Here is an 18,234-nt window from a genome sequence, read left to right as displayed (position 1 = left end):
CAATGGAATTGATAGAAACAATGCTTAAGTTAACACCTTTGAGAGTTCACACATTAGCTCACACATTAGTTCACACCTTTGGGAGATTTCAGGGTTCAGTATGAAATGTCCAAATTCACACCTCCCATAATCCCACTCTCGGAGGAGGAGTCAATCTTTGAGTTTACACCTTTAAAAGAGCATAAAAAGAGCTTTAGTCAGTCAGTGAGTCAGTTTGGAAGATTGCCAGGAGTCAGAGTTGAGCTAGAGGCAGAAGCTGGAAGAGCAAAAAGACAAGCTGCAAGAGCTCTTGGAACCAAGGAGGGAGACAGGCCTCTAAGAAAACTAACCGGGCTATATTGAAGGAGACAATAAAAGATTGTACTTTAATCCCTGGCTGTATTTTGAAGTGATTATTGATCTGAACTGAAACTAAGGCTGCCTCCAGAAAAGCTCCCCAAGAAACCTGCTCCCAGAGAACCATTATATTATACAAAAGAAAACACCACAGGTAGGCAAACAAATTCAGCCCCAAAAAGAAGAGGAAGGGAGGGAGGGAAGAAGGAAGGAAGGAAGGAAGAAAGGAGGGAGGGAAAAAAGAAGGAAGGAGAAGGGGAAGGAAGGAAGGAGGGGAAGGAAGGGAGGAGGGGAAAGAAGGAAAGAAGGGAAGGAAGGGAGGAGGGGAAGGAAGGGAAGGAGGAAGGAGGGGAAGGAAGGGAAGGAGGAAGGAAGGAAATGATTCAACATTTAACGAGACAGAGGACCCTGTGGAATTAGAGAACACACAGTTTCTGAATGTTCTGTTTTTTAAAATGAGAATTATGAGAGCAGTATTTGTGGTATGCACAGCACAAATAATAGAACAGGAAAATTTGAATCCCCAATGCCAGCCTCACCAAAGAAACAAAGGGAAGAACAATAGAGGGGAAATAAAAATATAAAGAACTGAAAAATGATCTAGGAGAAACAAAAAATGAGAAAATTAAAAGAAAACTTGCTCACTGTGCAAGCAAGTGTACTGAATTCAAAGACTATATGTATCGTGGGATTACTGGAAGAACATGACAGGACAAAAACCGCTTAAGATCTTAATGAAGAGAGTAATAGAAGAAAACCGTCCAGAACTTCTGAACATCTAAAATAACATCCCAAAGAATTACTGTCTGTCACCCAAAGGGATCCTAAAAGAAGAAAAATGTCCCACAGGTGCAAAAGTGTTTATAGCAGCTCTTTTTGTATTGGCAAAGAATTGGAAATTGAGTGGATGCCCATCAGTTGGGGAATAGCTCAAGGCATATAAATATGATGGAATACACTGTGCTAAATGGTGTAGTAGATAGCACAGCAGTCCTGAAGTCAGGAGGACCAGAGTTCAAATGTGATCTCAGACACTTAACACTTACTAGCTTTGTGACCCTAGGCAAGTCACTTAATCCCAATTACCTTGCCAAAATAAATAAATATTTAATAGGATTGTATATGTTTAACCTATATCAGATTGCTTGCTGTCTTGGGAAGGGAGGGAACACAAAATCTTACAGAGATGAATGTTAGAAACTACTTTTATGTGAATTTGGGAAAAATAGAATACTATTGAGGGGGGAAAAAGAATACTTCCTTATACTTCAGCTTTAAAAAAAATCCAAGACTGCAATTCCAAAACCTACAGTGATTAAATTTAATGATTTAATTAATGTTTTAAAAATGAGTTTTGAAAGCAAACAGAAGAAGGACTTTCAAAAACAAAGGGCATGTGAATAAAGCAAGACTATTCTATACTGAGTAGAAAAAGAGGAGAGAATGGATTAACATTTTCTGAAGAGCAGGAGGTTAGGAAGAGCAGCCCCGGGTAACCTATCCTGCAAATCTAAACTTAACCATATAGTACCAAAGATGAAGAGTTTGAAACTTATATATAGAAAGAAAGCCAGAAGTGAAGAGGGGATTTGCATCTTAAACAACCCAAACAACAAAAATGCAGGAGCGGTACATAAGTGCAGCGGGCAAGGCCAGCAACAACAGTGACCAGGGGAAAACCAGGAAGAGTCCACAGGGAAACTGGGTGAGGACAAAAATCTGATAGATCACAAGGGGGTGGGCAGGGGGCATTATGGACAGACCCTGCAGGCCCTCTGTCTATAGAAGGATGCTTTGGGACTACATTATAACACGGCAGAGTACATAAAAGGGGGAGAGGAGCAGAAGAAGAGAGAGGAAGGAGTGATGCACCAGAAGGAACCTTTGTGACCTCAGAAAGAGCCTCCAAAGAGTGGACGAGAAGAAGGGGGAACATTTGAAAAAGAGAAGAGGGAAGGAAGGAGGCTTTACTTTGGAGGTGGAAGGGAGTTTCTGATGACTGCAGGAAAGAATAAAGAGAGAGATGAAGGGAGATAGGGGGCATGGATTTGGTTCTTGAAAAGTCCACTTGTCCAGAAAAGGTCAGGAACCTCTGGGGGCAGGAGGAGCTTTCTAGGCAAATGTAGAAAAAGATCCAGGAATGCTCATCAACTGAGGAATGGTGATGATACGGATTGTGACGGAGGACTACTGCACTGTAAGAAATGGTGAGCTCAGTGGTTGTAGAAAAACATAGAAAGACATGCATGAAACAATGAAAATCAGCAGAACTGAGAGAACATTGTGTACAACAAAGTAATTTTGTAGAAAGGACAATTGAAAATGGCTATTCTGAGTATTATACTCGGATCAACTACAAAGGACCTATGAAGGAAGATGCTATCTACCTCCAGAGAAGGAACTGATAAGTAGAAGTATACAATGATCTAAGATAAATAGATAGGAATTATCTCTGTGTCAAATGGCGAGTGGGGACTGGGGAGGGGCAAAGGAAGACAGTTTGGAATTTAAAATGTAACTAAAAAATAAATAGAAAAACAAAAAGGAAAAAATATCATCAAGAAAGAGTATAAATCAATGGTGGGCTGCATCATCAGAGGCATGGGAGGGGGAGGGCAATCATTGGCTTATTCTGGAAATGAGGCAGGCACAATGGAAAAGAGGAATCCATGTGGCAAGCCTTACAAGGCAGTGTCTGAAAGCCCCTAGAGCTCAGAACAGATACTTTGGAAGTCTTGATTACATGAAGAATACATAGAAAAAGGAGGGACCAGATAATTATAGGAGTCATGAATCAAGAGAATTGGGGTCTAGAATAAACAAAAAGAAAAGATGGATAATAAAGGAGAGAAATCCTTTCTGAATTTTTGGAAAGGGGAGAAACAAAGAAAGAAAGAAAGTAAAAAAGAGGAAGGAAGGAAGGAAGGAAGGAAGAAAGAAGGAAGGAAGGAAGAAGGAAAGAAAAAAAAGAAAGAAGGAAGGAAGAAAGAAAGAAAGAAGGAAGGAGGAAGAAAGAAGGAAAGAAAGAAAGAAGGAAAGAAGGAAGAAAGAAGGAAAGAAAGAAAGAAGAAAGAAGGAAAGAAAGAAGAAAGAAAGAAAGAAAGAAAGAAAGAAAGAAAGAAAGAAAGAAAGAAAGAAAGAAAGAAAGAAAGAAAGAAAAAGAAAGAAAGGAAGGAAGGAAGAAAGAAGGAAAGAAGGAAGGAAGAAAAAGGAAGGAAAGAAGGAAGGAAAGAAAGAAAGAAAGAAAGAAAGAAAGAAAGAAAGAAAGAAAGAAAGAAAGAAAGAAAGAAAGAAAGAAAGAAGGAAGGAAGGAAGGAAGGAAGGAAGGAAGGAAGGAAGGAAGGAAGGAAGAAAGAAAAAGAAAGAAAGAGAAAGAAAAAAGGAAATTTCAAAACTAAGGAACAGGATTAGTTGAAGGGGAGGAGAAAGAGAGAGAATATTAAATGAGAAAAGAGGATCAGGAGTGAGGGGAAGAGAACCAAGAGGAACAAGGCTGCCCTAAAATTATGAATTATCAAGGTTCATAATACTAGGTCTATAGCAGAAGAGGCAACTTGGAACTGAAAGGCTTCTGCCCAGACAACATTAAGGTGTCTAGGATAAAAAGGGAAACAGTCAAATGGGAGAAATATCTTTGTATCAAATTTCTCATATATGGGTTTGGTATCGAAGATATGGCAGTAAGTATTAATTATAAGAATAAAAGCCATTCCCCAACAAATGAATGATCAAAGAAAGGATATGAACTAATAGTTCTGGAAAATAGAATTGTAAAGTATTCCCAACCACATAAAAGAAAATCACTAGACAATAAGAGAAATAAACACAAACTAAAACTACCCCAAGTTTTACCTCATATCATAGAAACTCCCCAAAATGACAAAAAAAAATTAGAAGTAAGCAGGTGGGAAGGCAGGCTAATACATTGTTGGAAGAGCTGAGAAATTGTACAACCATTTTGAAAAGCAATTTGGAAATATGTAAAGAAAATGAATAAAATGTCACTCAAATGTCTGAACCAGAGACCCTTTTACCGGACCAACAAAGACCCCATTGAGAAGGCGCCTCAAGGAAGCCACTGAGGAGGAAAAAAGTCGCCATAGACTCGGTTATATTTATTAACAGCAGTTTTGGGGATAGCTAAGAATTGGAAACAGAGTAGACACCCATCAATTGGAAAATGGCTAAACAAATTGTGGTTCACGAATGTGATGGAATATCACTGTATTTTATATATACACAAACCCACATATATATATGTGCTACGGGAAATAATGTAAAAAAAGGAGAAGTGATGTGTGAGGGGCAGTTGGGGGCACGTCCGTGTGGACGGAACGCCGGCCCGGTTCTCTTGAAACAAGGACTGTTCATTTTCCAGGTCTGTTGGATTTCATATGGTCTCTAAGCAAGCCGCCGTTCCACGTGCGGATGGTGAGGGGGACCTGAGGGAACCCTTGGAGGCTGCGAGGGCTTGTGGAAGATGGCGCTCGCCTGGGTTCTGGACCATGGAGGCGGCTCTGGAGCTCTCCCAGGCAGCAGGGGATGGAGCAGGGCTACTGGCCGGCTCAAGGTGGTCAGGCGCCTTGGATAAGGACGGAGTCTTCAGCTGGAGAAGCCCTGGAGTCAAGACCACGGTGGAGGGAAAGATGGGCCCGGCTGTTGTGGGCAGATGGCCGTGCCCCAGGTGCTGCCTCTGGAGCTGGGCCCAAGCACCGAGAAGACACAGGCTCTCCACAGCCATTAGGGGAAGCCTCGGGTACATCAGTGATGGGGAGGCACCCGTCCCCTGGCTGCAGACTCTGCAGGGGGCACACACCGTCCCGGCACTGATGCCCATGCTGCCAAGGCTAATCCAGGCTTCGGGAGGATCCAAAGGGAAGCACCAGAGAGAGGAGGGAGAGCTGAGGCCTCCAGGGCCCTTGGGTTGACCTCGGGGCTGTATGTCGGGGAAAGCCGGGCCAGCCCCATCCCAAGACGCTGGAGTGCCTCCATTTGATGCCTTAGGAAGATGATGAAGGTCCCAGCAGGAGGTGGGACCGGACACTGAGGTCCCTTCTTGAGCCAAATGCCCAAGCGCCCAATCGACTGCAGGGAGTGGCTCTAATGGGTTGGTGGGGGTGCTCTGGGGCCCACCACAGGCCTGCCTGGGGACAACCTATACAAGGCCACATTCACACTGTGGTGGTGGGGGGAGGATGCACCCCGGGATCTCTGGGAAGAACTCTGGGAGCCCCCACAAAGAAGGGGCTGCCTCTGTCAACAAAATCAGAGTGGCCCAAACCGAACCGAACCGAGGGGAAGGCACGTGTTCAGAGTAGCCCCGGGACCTCTGGTCCATCAGCCATACTTGCACTCACTGTCCCTGACCCCGACATCAGGTTGCCACGGTCAGACCCAGCCTCTAGCCAGAGCACCTTGACCACAGACTTGAGGGTGGACTAGAGGGGGATGGATACTGGCAGGAAGATTCACCAGAGCCTGAGCAACAGTCCTGTGAGAGGAGACTGGGGAGCATCCAGGAGAGCTTCCAAAGCTTTGCAGGCAGCTCAGAGGCACAGCCAGTAAGAGCCAACGGCCAGCAAGCAGGGAGGCCTGAGCCAAATCCGGCCTCCAACCTGGACTACCTGGGTGACTCTGGGTGAGTCACTTAACCCTGTGTGCCTTGGTTTCCTCCTCTGTAAAATGGCCAATCCTTCCAATATCTGCCAAGAAAACTCCCAAACGGGGACCAAGAGTTGGACATGGCAGAAATGACCCAACACAGAGGCCTTGGCAGCAGACTGGGTATGGGGGACCAAAGGTGTCAGGAGGATGGTGGCGTCCTGCACAGGGATGGGCGCCTCTGGGAGTTTGGGGGACAGATAATGGACTTTTGTCCTTGATGTTTGAGGTTTCCAGGAAGAGCCACTTTAAGTGTCTAATGGGCCTTGGAGAGGAGACCGGAGGTCACAAGAGGTCAGGGCTGGATAAGTAGATTTGAGAATCATTAGCATTGAGCTGATGTGATCACCAAGGGAAGTCACTGAGAGGGAAGGAAAGGGGCCGGAACCTGATCTGGGTGACCATCCTGCCAAGGAAACAGAAGGAGCCGTCTGCCAGGGGGAGGAGAGCCAGGAAAGGGGGGGCCCAGAAACCCAGAGAGGAGAGTTTGGGGACAAAGGGGTGATGGGCGGGGCAGGCCAGAGATCTGGGCCTGAGAGGATTAAGGAAAAGCCAGGGGGGAGGTCGGCCTCTTCTTATGCAATTGAACTTTTCCAACTCTTGGGTGGGGATGTCTACTTTGCATCCCAAGGTTTCCCCTTTATATCTCAAGCTTTTGGAGTCCAGAAAAGAATCTTCTTGTGGCTCAGCAAATGTTGGTTTGGAAAAGTGCAGAAAGACTTGGGCCTGCCCTGGAGAGACTGACAGGAACTGATGCTGAGGGAAGTGAGCAGGACCCAGGAGGTCATTCTCCACAGCAACAACAAGACTACACAAGGATCAATTCTGACGGACGTGGTTCTCCTCAACAATGAGAGGATCCAAATCAGTTCCATTTGTTCAATAATGAAGAGAACCAGCTACACCCAGAAAAATGATTCTGGGAAAGGAGTGTGGACCAAGACAGCATTTCCACTCCCTGGTTTTGTTGCCTGCATTTTGGATTTCCTTCTCAGGTTATTTTTACCTTATTTCTAAGTCCGATTCTTCTTGCACAGCAAAATAACTGTATGGATATGTACACATACATTGTATTTAACATATACTTTAACATATTTACCATGAATGGGACTACCTGCCATTTAGGGGAGGGGGTGGAAGGAAGGAAGGGAAAAGTTGGAACAAAAGGTTTTGCAATTGTCAGTGCTGAAAAATTACCCGTGCATATAACTTGTAAATAAAAAGCTATAATAAAAAAAGAAACTATAAATATTTTTATCTAGGTTTTTTTAAGTATAAGTAAATTTAGCATGTGTTAACAAACAAACAAACAAACAAAAGACTTGGGCCCCCAAAGGAAGAGAGAAATGATGGGTGGAATATGTATGTGAGGTCTGGTCTATACAGGCGTCTATTGTTTGTGTATGGGTGTGCAGGGGAGTCTATCAGTAATGTGTGTACTATACATGTATATATACATGTTTACAGTCTGTAATAGCCATTAATGTGTACACGTGTGTCTGCACACATGTATGGGTGCATCCGTGTCGTGGGTGTCTAAATGTATCTATGAATACATTTGTGTGTACGTATAGGCTGGACAGAGCTGGAGGCCATGCTCCAGACCCAGAGCACCCATAGGAAGGCATAAAAAGGGGAGAAGGACCTCATCATCCTGATCCGATTGATCTTTACCTGGAAAAAATGGAAGGAAGCCTGGGGTCCAATATATGCACGTATGTGAGTGTTTACAGATATCTTTCTATATGTAAAAATAATCACCCTTAATTGCAGCCTTCTCTGGGGAGAGGAAAGGGGCAAAAACTGAAGAACAAGGGACAGGGCAGAAAGGAAAAGCAAACCCTTGGGGAAGCAAAGAACAGCTAGTGTCAAGTATTTTTTAGATACGTTTCTTCACACTGTTTTCAGTCGAATCCTCTCTTCTGTTCTGCTGTCGACTTGGCAAGGAAAGGAAGTTTTTCTTTTCTCATTTTGTATTCAAGTGAAAAATAAAAATGTTTACCCAGACCCCAGCATGCCAACATCTCTAGATTTTAACTCCACTGGACCATGGTGAAGTCTCCGGCGGCCACTTGGAGAACAGAATCTTTTATCTCGTTTGTTTCTTTGTTTGTTTGTTTGTTTTTGAGGGGGTTATTTTTCAATGAATGTTGTCCTGTGGTTTTCCTGGCTTTCCAGCAAAAGACTTCCATTGGGCAACATCTTTCAGGGTGAAGCCGGAAGGACTCTGGAAGCCCTGCAGGGGTCCGGGCTTCTCTGCTGCTTAGTGACTGGAGGGAGAGGCCGGGATGTGCCTGTCAGATTTTCAGGAGACCCGGGGCGAATAGTGTGGTGATCCTCTTGTTCAGTGCAGTGTCAGCCATTTCCTTCTCCAGCTGATTCTCCAGATGAGGAACTGAGGCAGTGGGGATGAAGGACTTGTCCAGGGACACACGACTAGGCAGGATTTGCACTCCGAAGAGCCTGAGGCTCTGGCTACGCTGTAGAATGTGGGGCCGCATCAGTCCAACGGGAACAGAGGGCAAAGTGGCAGGGGCACATTTCAGCTGAATATTTTTAACATCCCAAGGTAGAATGGGCTGCCCGGGGCTCCCCATCCTAGGAGGGCTCCAAAGAAAGGCACTCCATGGGGATCCTCTGTTCCGTTTTTATTCATCTATTTGGCCACTGAAGTCCTGGAGGTTCTGTGATTCTGGGAAAGAGGGCGCAACAGAAAAGCATATTGGGCTGTCAGTGTTCCTGACCTGGCTTGTCTGTTTACTGTCAAGTCATTCCATGTAAGCCTCCTTTTCCGATCTCTAAAGATAAATGTCTCCCTTGCTGGAGAGGAGCCCGAAGGAAACCACTGCTTTAAAAGGTGTGGACGGATGTGCAAGTGTCCAGATGGGGAGGCAGGTCATCCTGGAGTAGCGCGGAAAAAAATCTGGGGGTCCCAGGGGGATGGCAAGCTGAGGATGAGTCAGGAGTGGGAAGAGGCAGGCAAGAAGGCTCATGGACTTGGGCTAAATTAAGAGGGGCTGGGCTTCCGGTAAGGAGGCAGCCATCCCTGCCGCCGTCCCCCTCTCCAGGAGCCCTTGCCACACCCTCGGGCTCCACACATCAGAGGATGCTCTTCCCTCTAACTGGATTGGTCCTCCCCAAGCCTCCCTTTGAGGAATCAGCTGGGGCCAGTCAAGCCTCCTTCCTGTCCCAGAGCGGTTTTTCCAAGAGGCCGGAGCGGGCCTGAGCAGGGCCTGGGGTCCGGGGCAAGAGGGGTCAAAGAGGAGGACCAAGCCGTGGCTGCCAGAGGGTCCTCCTTTTAAGGAGGAAAGAGCAGTGCGGGGAAGCGCGTTTCAGGGCGGACGTGATATTTTGGTATCCCCAGCGCTGCGCGGTTCTCCTTGGTTTATGCTGAGGGACCTGGGACCGCGAGCCAGCCCGACCCTCACATTTTACAGAAGAGGAAACTAAGAGATGAGCCTGGGGAGAGAGTGAAGGGGCTCCTGGACGCCAGGTGGGCCAGAAACGGCCGGAGGCTCGCTCTAGTGCTCAGACCACGGGCAGCACCGACCGTTCGCATCCCCGGCCACCTGTTCCGGTGCCTGCGGGTCCCAGCTGCCGCCAAGCTAAGATTCCAGGGGGCCGAAGCCCAATATACAGACTTTTGAGCAGTCGGTGACCTAACCCTGCTGCCCCACGAGAGGCCTTCCAGCCGCCCCCAGAGCTCCCGGGTCGCAAAGCTTTTCTGAACATGTGGGGAAGTCTGTTGAAAAACAAAGAAATGGAGAGAGAAGGAGACACAGAGAGAGACAGAGACAGAGACAGAGACAGAAGGAGAGACAGAGACAGAAACAGAGACAGAGAGAGAGAGAAATGGAGAGAGAGAGACAGAGATGAAGAGACAGAGACAGAGAGAGAGACAGAGACAGAGGGATAGAGAGACAGAGACAGAAACAGGGACAGAGAGAGACAGAGGCAGAAAGAGAGAGAAAGATCTTGGTTCTCCAGGAGTTTCTGCTGAGGAGAAGTGGGGCAGACTCGGCCTGGAGCGGGGACTCTTGGGGGAGGGAGCAGACTCTGGGCCAGGGAGCCCTCCTCCCCTTGGCCCTGGGGTCATTCTCTGCACAGGCGGCTGCAGGTTCTGAGAGGTTCGGGCCCACCTGACAGGAGGCGGCTGCTGCCAGCTCAGGGGAAGAGCTTCTGGGAGAACCTGCCTCCCCTGACCTCCTCCCCACAGCCGCTCCTCCCCACCCCCCTCTGCTCCTCCCTGGGGGGACTCCGGGTAACAGGCCCTGGCGGCTCCTCCCCGCCACGGAGGATGAGCTGGACCAGGAGAACTGGAAGGACTCGAGCGGCTCCTCCCCGAGGCACAAACAGACCTGCCCGCTTCTCCCTGTGCCAGCGGTAATAACAGGGCCAAAGAGCGGGCCCCGCCTGGCACTCGGAACAAGAGGGAGGAGCCGGCGCAGGACGAGGAAGCCTGTGGCCGGCCGGCAGCCCTTCCGCGGGCCTGGCGCTGGACGCCAACGCGCTCTTGCTTCAATGCCTCCGCCCCAAGCCGGACCGGTATTTCCTGCCCCTTCCCCGAGGGAGCTCCCCCAGTGAGCCCGGGTGGCCCCCAACCCATTGCGTGAGCTTCTCTGAGCCCTGGCCAGGGCCGTCCGGGGGGCAAGGGTCCGGCCTTCCCAGAGCCCTGGGGAAAGCGGCCTGGTGGGAGGCGCGGGAGCGGTCCCACTGTGTACACACGCGGGTGTCTGGGTGCGTGCGTGTGTGTGTGTGTGTGTGTGTGTGTGTGTGGCAGCTGGGCTCTCCTCCCCCTCTCCCAGAGCCCCCCCAACACCCCCCAGTCCGGTTGCCCTCCTGCCGGCCTCCAGGCACTCTCCTGCTCGCCCTGTCATTACCGGGACGCCTTTAGTCACCAGAGCCTGTGACTGTCAACAACATGCTTTCCTTGTCCGGGGCTCGTGAGGCAGCGCCCGCAAGCCCCCGTCGCCATTTGACAGCTGAGGAAACCGAGGCACATAAAGGGGAACTGGCCAGTGGGCCCGAGGCCAGGAGGCCGGAGCCGGTTCTGAGGCTGTCCAGAAAGCTGAGGAAGAGGCCATGGGGGGTGGGGGTGGGACTGGGGGTCCCTTGAACATGCCTGCCGAGGAGAGCCCCCAAAGGGCTGGGCCCGAAGGGCCGAAGGCAGGGTCTCCAAAGGAGAAGCCGGGACTCGGGCTCCTGGCAAAGGTCTAGACGGTGCCAGGGAAGCGAGGCGGCTGGGGGCAGAGAGAGGGCCAGGCTAGGGCAGGAGGGCTCGAGTTCAAATTCAGATTCAGATGCTTGACAGTCACCAGCTGTCCTAGGGAGGGGAAGGGGGAAGGGAAGCGGTTTCCTGGCCCCTGGAGGGCCAGGCTTTCCTAACCATGGCCGCGAGCTTCCCCTCGGTGGAGGTCGGGGCCAGCGACCATTTATTTGCCCACTGACTCGGAGCTCTCTGGGGACCTTCTGGAGCCGGGGTTCCGGATGCTCTGAAATCAGATGATTTTCCTGGAAATCCCGGCCCTCCTGGTGGCCCTTTGACTCTAGCCTCAAAGAGCGGGGCCTCCTCTCCCGGTGCCTCCTTGGGCCTCCTTGGAGAGTTTGGGCCGCTTGTTTACTGCTTTCTTGGCCTGAGGCTTGGGGGGGGGGGGGGGGGACGGGCGGGGCCAGGATGCCAGGCCTGTCATCTGCCTCCCGCAAGAGGCCAAGCTGTCACTCAGGTTCGGTGGGTCCCCGCCCTCCCCCAGACAGCGGTGGCTTCTGACGGCGGAGACAAACACAGGCTGACTCATGGAGCCTCTCCACTGCTCCTCGGCTCCGGGCAGAAGAGGGTTCGAAAAGCCCTGTTCCCATCCTCCGTCAGACCTGCCCAGGATGAAGGGTCCCCAAGGAGCGGAGGCCGCTGGCCCCCAAAATGCCCCCTGCACCCAGAGCCTGGAAACAGCGGGAGCCCGGCCTGCCCAGGAAGGAGGCCGGCGTCCAACCTTGGGTAGCCAGGAAGGGGCCAGGGGCCTGGGCCTCTCTCCCTCCCCATCCCAGGCCTCTGTGGAAGTGTGAGCCCTCCCACCCCGGGCCTCCCAGAAGCCTCCAGGCCGTCCCCCGGCGCCGGTGCCGGCACGTGGCCCCCCTTCCTTGCAGGCCCGGGCCTCAGACACCCATGTGAGTCTCCAGCAGCTCCCACCCTCAGGTTCTCAGGCTTTCTCAGCTGGATCTGGCTTGGAGCTCTTCCATCCCTTTCATGCCGGCCCCTCCCACTGGGGCTTTTTTCTAACCCAAATCTGGTTTCGAAATCTCCTGCCCCAGGGGTTTTCCGACACCTCCCAGCTTGGAATCAACCTGCTGTTTACTGCTTGGGTTCAGAGAGAGCTCCGCTGGGAGGGGCCCTTCCCCCCAGCCCCCTCCCACCCCCACCCCCCCCAGGAGTGGGCGGCCTCAGCCCGAGTCCTGGGCCAGGCCCTTCCAGCCAAGGGCCAATCCCAGCACCCACCCCCCCACCCCCCCCCGGGGCGTCCCTGCAGGGAACTCCAGAACAGGCCAGAAGGGGAACGGTCAGTCAGTCAGTCAGCAAACCCTTATTGAGCACCTACTGTGGGCAGCACTGGGGAGCTGGATAACGCAGAAGCCCGCCCTCTCAGAGAGAGGAACAGCTCTGGGCGCCGGCGCCAAGGGGACAAACTGGGACTCTGCCATAGAAAGAAAAGCCGAAGCGCGCCGGGACTGGCGAAGGCCTCCTGCAGGGAGGACTTCCAGAGAAGGGGGGGAGGTGCCGGGCCTGGGGACATGCAGGGAGGGAGCCCGGACAGAGCCGGGGGGTCACAACCCCATACACGGGGTTCCCCTCCCCCATGGGGACGGGCCCATAGGGCCGTGAGGATCCCTGACCCACTTCTCTCTGACAGGAGCGGCCGGAGGCCGGAGAACTGGGTCAGTGTCTCATTATCTGAGTGAACCAAGACGGGCCGCTGCCTTGGAGCCCCGACAGTGCCCCCGGGCCGCCCCCAGCACGCTGTGCCCCTGCCCCAAGGGGGGAGGGGGGGTGCCTGGGCCGGGACATGCGGGTTTCTTCCCTTGAAGCCCGAGAACCTTGTTTTTAGGTCAGTGGAGATGCCCTCGCCAGGGGACTTGCCCAACTCAGATGTCAAACACCTGTTTCCCAAGTGCAGGGGAAAGAGCACTGGATGCAAAGGCGCCTGTCCTGACCTGTGGGTCTCACTTTACTCATCTGTCCCACGGCACCTTCTAAAGGGCCAGGAAGGCTCTGCCCCGTCCAAGGGGGCCCGGCTGGGACCGAAGAACAGCCCCGAGCTTGACTCGGCTCCTTCTCCCTCTGGCTGAAGCTCTTTCCACGGGACCAGAAGGAACAAGAGCCGCCTGCTCCTCCCACTCATGCCCAGGGAAAGGCGCCGGCCCCTGGCACCAAAGGGAGCTGCTCTCCTGGCACCCGGTGCTTGGGGAAGCGGAAAGTCCTGGGCTGGTGCTGCCGGGGGCGGGCGAGGAGCGGGGCCAGAGGGCGGGTGCCACGGGGGGGGGGGGGGGGGGGACCAGGAGCATAGAGCAGCAGCCACAAGAGACACACTAAGCGCTGAGCCCTGGCACACAGTCAGTGCTGCTGGGGGAGAGACCCACACGGGCAAGGGAGTGACGCAACATCTCCAGTCACCTGGGTGGGGGTGGGGAACCCCCCACAATGGGATGAGTTAGACTTGGGTCTTCTGGGAATGTTCCTCAACTCGTTGCCCAGGAATGCTCCTAATGCCCTAAAGATGATGAGATCATAGGGGAAGGGGCGGCCCACCGGGCCCTGCTCTGCCCCTTAGTCCCCAAATGGGCGCTCCCACCCAGAGCAGGGACTGAGTGAGGCTGAGCCGGGGCCGGCTCCGTTGGGAATCCCCCACTCCCGGCTACCAGGGACGTCCCCCAGGGACCTCCTTATTGCTCCACATAGAGGTTCCCAAAGCCACTGCTCTCGGGACCGTTTCTCCTTTCTTGGGCTTGATAATTACGGGCTGCTCAGGCAGAACTGGCCCGGAGGCTGCTCCTCCACCTTTGGTGTCCCCCTCCGGGCTCTCCCCTGTGGCTCTGGGAGCTACAGCCACACCCACAAGCTAACGGGTGGGGGGGGGGCGGGTAACTGGGTGGGAGGTGGGGGTGGGGACCCCAAGCTCGCGAGGACTTTCCCCGGGAGGGGGCCCGAGAACACTTGGCTCCACGAGGCAGGAGGCGGCTGCAGACCTCGGGTCACCCGCTGCATCTCAGGGCCGTCACCCGGGACTTCATGACTCGGAAGAGACCTCGTCCACCCGGAGGGAGGCCCTGCCCCGGGACACCCTCGGCCCCTTTTGAAAACCAAGGGCAGATCACCATGAAATGTCCCCTTTGGCTCCTCAGCCTCCTCCAAACGTCACCAAAACTCCTTTGGACCAGGAGCAGGCAGACCTGGGCCGGTCCGTTACCTTTCCCTGCCCATCGGTCTTTCTCTCCCTTGCCTCCGAGGAGCTCCGAGCTCTGCAGACCCCCCGGGGAGACAATCAGTTCCTGGGGGACCTGCGAGCATGGAGCCTCAGAGTGGACCGGACTGTCCGGCCGGGCTCCCCCGGGAGGCCACAGTGACACTGGGACAGAGGTCGCCTTCTGCCCCTCTGTCCCCACTGAACTTTGACACCTCATTGACCTTGTGTCCCATCAGGCTGAGTCAGTCCCTCCTGTCCATCCTCCAACACACTCCCATCAAAGGGGCCCAGAGGAAGCCCATTTCTCATCCAACCTGTGATTAGCTCCTGTTACAAGGGATGACATGGACCCGTGCGTCAGAGTCTCAAGATGGCGGAGGCCTTCCATAAAGAGCCCGGGCTCCCTCCTGCGCCATCGTTCCCCTCGTCCTGGGCCGCAGAGCCCTCCCGGACGGCCCCAGAACGGGTCAGGACGCTGCCCTTTGCCACACACAGACACTGGTGCTCCCTTCTCCCTGTTTGCCAAAAACTTAGGGCAACAGAGGCGAAGGCGATTACCTCACAACCCCCGGCTAAATCGGGGTGAAAAAAGCAGGGGCGCCGTCCTTCTGCCTGACGCCAGGCGTCTGGGAGCTCGGGCCCCTGGGGCAAAGCCCGACTTTGGCCAGGGAGTCAACTGCCTGGTCCCGCCCCCAAACAGGATCCCGGCCGCGTTCTTCCCCCAAACTTTGTAAATAACTGAGACGCTGGGGCCGGAGTCCTGGCAGCCAAGGGAGAGCCTGGAGGTGTGGCTCCCATCCTGCGGGACACCCATCAAACCGCTTTAACGAGCCCATAAACTCCCGAGGGACTCCTCACATCTGACAGTGAGGTCTGGGGTTCAGAGGCTTCCTCAGGAAATCAAAGCGGCTGCCCCTGACTCACTCCTGGCTGTTGCCTCTAAGGTCACTGCCTCCTCTTCTCAGCGGCCGGGTAACAGATCTTGGCCGGAGTCTTCTTCCTCCTCCTCCTCCTCTTCTTCCTCCTCCTCTTCTTCCTCCTTCTCCCTCTTCTTCCTCCTCTTCCTCTTTGTCCTCCTCCTCCTCCTCCTCCTGCCCCTCTCCCAGGTGAGCCTGTGTAGACGGCTTCACTGGCTGCCGGCCTTTCCTGGGCTTTCCCTAGGACATGGCGGACCCTGAGCCCCCCGCGGATCCTGGCTGCGGCTAACGGTTATTTCTGTGTGGTCTCTCCCGTCAGACCGGGCGCTCCCTGAGGGCAGGGGCCGTGTCCTTCTTGTCTCTCTGGCTCTTAGCACAGTGCCTAGAATGGGCTTGTTCTTACCCTGGGAAGTTTGGGGCTTGGGGAAAGTGCCCTCCGCTCCAAAATGTGGTGGAAAGGCCCGAAGGCCTGGAGGGGGGAGGCCGCTTCTCCTCGGTCCCAACGTTCTCCTCGCCCCCCTTCTCTGGAAGGCCCCGGGCTGCCCCCGACCCCGTCCTGGGGAGCCTTAGTCCTAGAAACCAACGGGAGGCTTCCGAGCGAGACCCTGTGCCTCCCTGTGAAAGCCTCAGCCCTCGGGGCCCGGTCCTGGAGCTGCCCAGACTGCGCTGCCGGAGGTAAGGCCGCTCGAGCTGACTGTGTCCAATCCAAGGGCGTCCTCCCTCCGGGCCCAGCAACGACTCCCCTCCTCCCCCGCCTGATGGCCCAAGACCGGGAGCCGCCTGGAGGAGACGGCTTCCCCTGGGTCGTCCCACACTCCTCTCACAGCTCCAGCCAGACTCTCGTCCTTTGAAGAAACCGAGACAGAGCTGGTGACCTGCCCAGGGTTATTCGGCTACTCAGTGTCTGAGGCAGGATTTGATCTCCAGGGATCTTGGGGCCCCTCCTGGGCAATGGGAAAAGCTTGGCAAGTACATGGGAGGGATCATGGAGTCCTGGACGGTCCCTGGGGCACGAGGGGCGGCTGCTTGGGTGGGGAGCCCAGGGGAGCCCGGATCCCGGGCAGCCGCCATGGACTTGGGGAGCTTTTTCAAGTTTGCCAAGCATTCCCAGCCCCTCTAGAGAGAAGGGCCTCCCTCCTGACTGGAGCCGAGACTGTGGGGGCGAATCCAGTTTCACTCCTTGCCTCTGCCTCACAAACCCCTCCAGGGCACATGCCAGGCCCTTGTCTGGGCCCATCTCAAAGGCTGCCGTGAGAGTGGAGGGGCAGGGCACGAGAGTGCCCCCAGAGGGCCGGGGGGGCATGGAAAGAGTGCCAGGGGCCGTGTCTCATCCGGGCTCTAGGGCCCTTGCCCACCACCCCACAGCAACGCCTCCCCACGGGGGTGTCTCCCCTTACCTGGACCTCTTCCCATCCTTCCCCTCCGGGTAAGTGCTCTCACTTGCTTCCTTCTTCTTTTCTTAAATGTAAGAAAAGTGAGGGTGGGATCCTACGCCTTCTGGTCCCACAGAAGCTGCAAACACAAGAGAAGGTAGATTTGGGGTCTATGCGGCCGGCCAGAACTCTGGGGCTGCCGCCGGGGACCACCCCATACTGAGCCCCTGCCCCGCCCCAGAGCCTGGGACCAGCTCCCCTTTGTTTTGGGAATTCCCCCTGGAATATCCCAGTCGATGACTAGTGGGTGCCCTCGGCCAGCAGGAGACTGTGAGCTGCATGAAGGCAGGCCCCGGCTCCTTCCCCTCTGGGGCCCAAAACGGTGCAGAGCAAAAGATGGTGAGCCAGGAAGAGCCGGCCACCAATCGAGGGGGTCAGGGTGAACCAATCAATCCCGGGGCCTGGTGCTGAGGGCTTCCCTCCGCTTCTCTCCAGAGACAATCTCAGCACTCAAGTTTCTTTTCTTTTCTTTCTTTTAAATTATTCACACTTTTTGTTTTTAAACAGAAGCCGGATAATTTGTCCACACTGACCCTCGCACAGTCTTGTTTTCCAATCGTTCCCCACCCCCTCCCCTAGACGGGAAGCAATCCAATATACGCAAAATCCAATATGTGTAAACATACAGCGGTCTTGCTGGACAAGAAAAATCGGATCGAGAAGGAAAGAAAACGAGAAAGAAAAGTGAACGTGAGCGGACGCCGGAGAGTGAGGATGCCATGCTGTGAGCCACACTCGGCCGGGCCCTCCCTCTGGGCGCACACGGCTCTCTCCATCACGAGATCATCGGAACCGGCCCAGACCGGCTCACTGTTGGAGAGCCACACTGATCGTTGTGTAAGCTTGCTGTTGCCGCGGACGACGCTCTCCGGGTTCTGCTGGTTTCCCTCAGCGTCAGTTCCTGGAGGTCTCTCCGGGCCTCTGTGAAATCCTCCTTCAGCCTTCAAGTCTAAACAAGGGGCCCCTGTGTCCATTAAAATGCAGCTAAAGCCTCTGGCCACAAAGCCTCCAAAGGCACCGACCTGCCCGGACAAGGCCATCCCACACCAAGCCTGTGCTGCGGTCCGGAGAAGCGGGGCTGGGGGATGAGCAAGCCTTTCCCCGGAGCTCAGGGACAGGGTTTCACGGCTCTGGGGAATCCCCAGGCGAAGGAGCCCAAGAATCCCCAGCACCCATGCTTGGGCGACTGGGCCAGAACCCCGGGGCCCACTCTGACCAGGGAGCTCTTCCTCTCCACTCATCTCCAAGGCAAACACTCAGCCCAGGGTGATAGGCCGCAGTGGGCGCAATTCACCTGCACATGTAGTAGCGTGGGCCCTCCGGGGAGGAGCAGCCCAGGGGCTGAGTTGTGCTCCGGGTCCCGAGAGATGATTGGTGATGGTTGGAGATCTGAGTTACTTCGGAGAGATGGGGACCGAGGGGCAGAGGGGGCGG

General features: G+C 54.1%; 1 protein-coding gene across 1 annotated transcript in view; it reads right to left on the bottom strand.

Moving 5' to 3' along the window:
• Positions 1-18,234, bottom strand: part of LOC116420157 — a 21,343-nt gene extending 3,109 nt beyond the window's left edge. The window contains exons 1-2 of the mRNA XM_031944149.1: positions 17,427-18,234; positions 16,765-16,879 (exon numbers count right to left, since the gene is read on the bottom strand). Coding sequence (XP_031800009.1) covers positions 16,856-16,879; positions 17,427-18,041 — 639 coding nt within the window. The 5' untranslated portion in view covers positions 18,042-18,234 and the 3' untranslated portion in view covers positions 16,765-16,855. The remainder of the gene's footprint in view (positions 1-16,764; positions 16,880-17,426) is intronic.

Source organism: Sarcophilus harrisii, chromosome 6 (assembly GCF_902635505.1).
Source record: "Sarcophilus harrisii chromosome 6, mSarHar1.11, whole genome shotgun sequence".
NCBI lineage: Eukaryota > Metazoa > Chordata > Mammalia > Dasyuromorphia > Dasyuridae > Sarcophilus > Sarcophilus harrisii.
The sequence above is the reverse complement of the archived record's forward strand: the minus strand, read 5'-3'. Positions and strand labels throughout refer to the sequence as shown.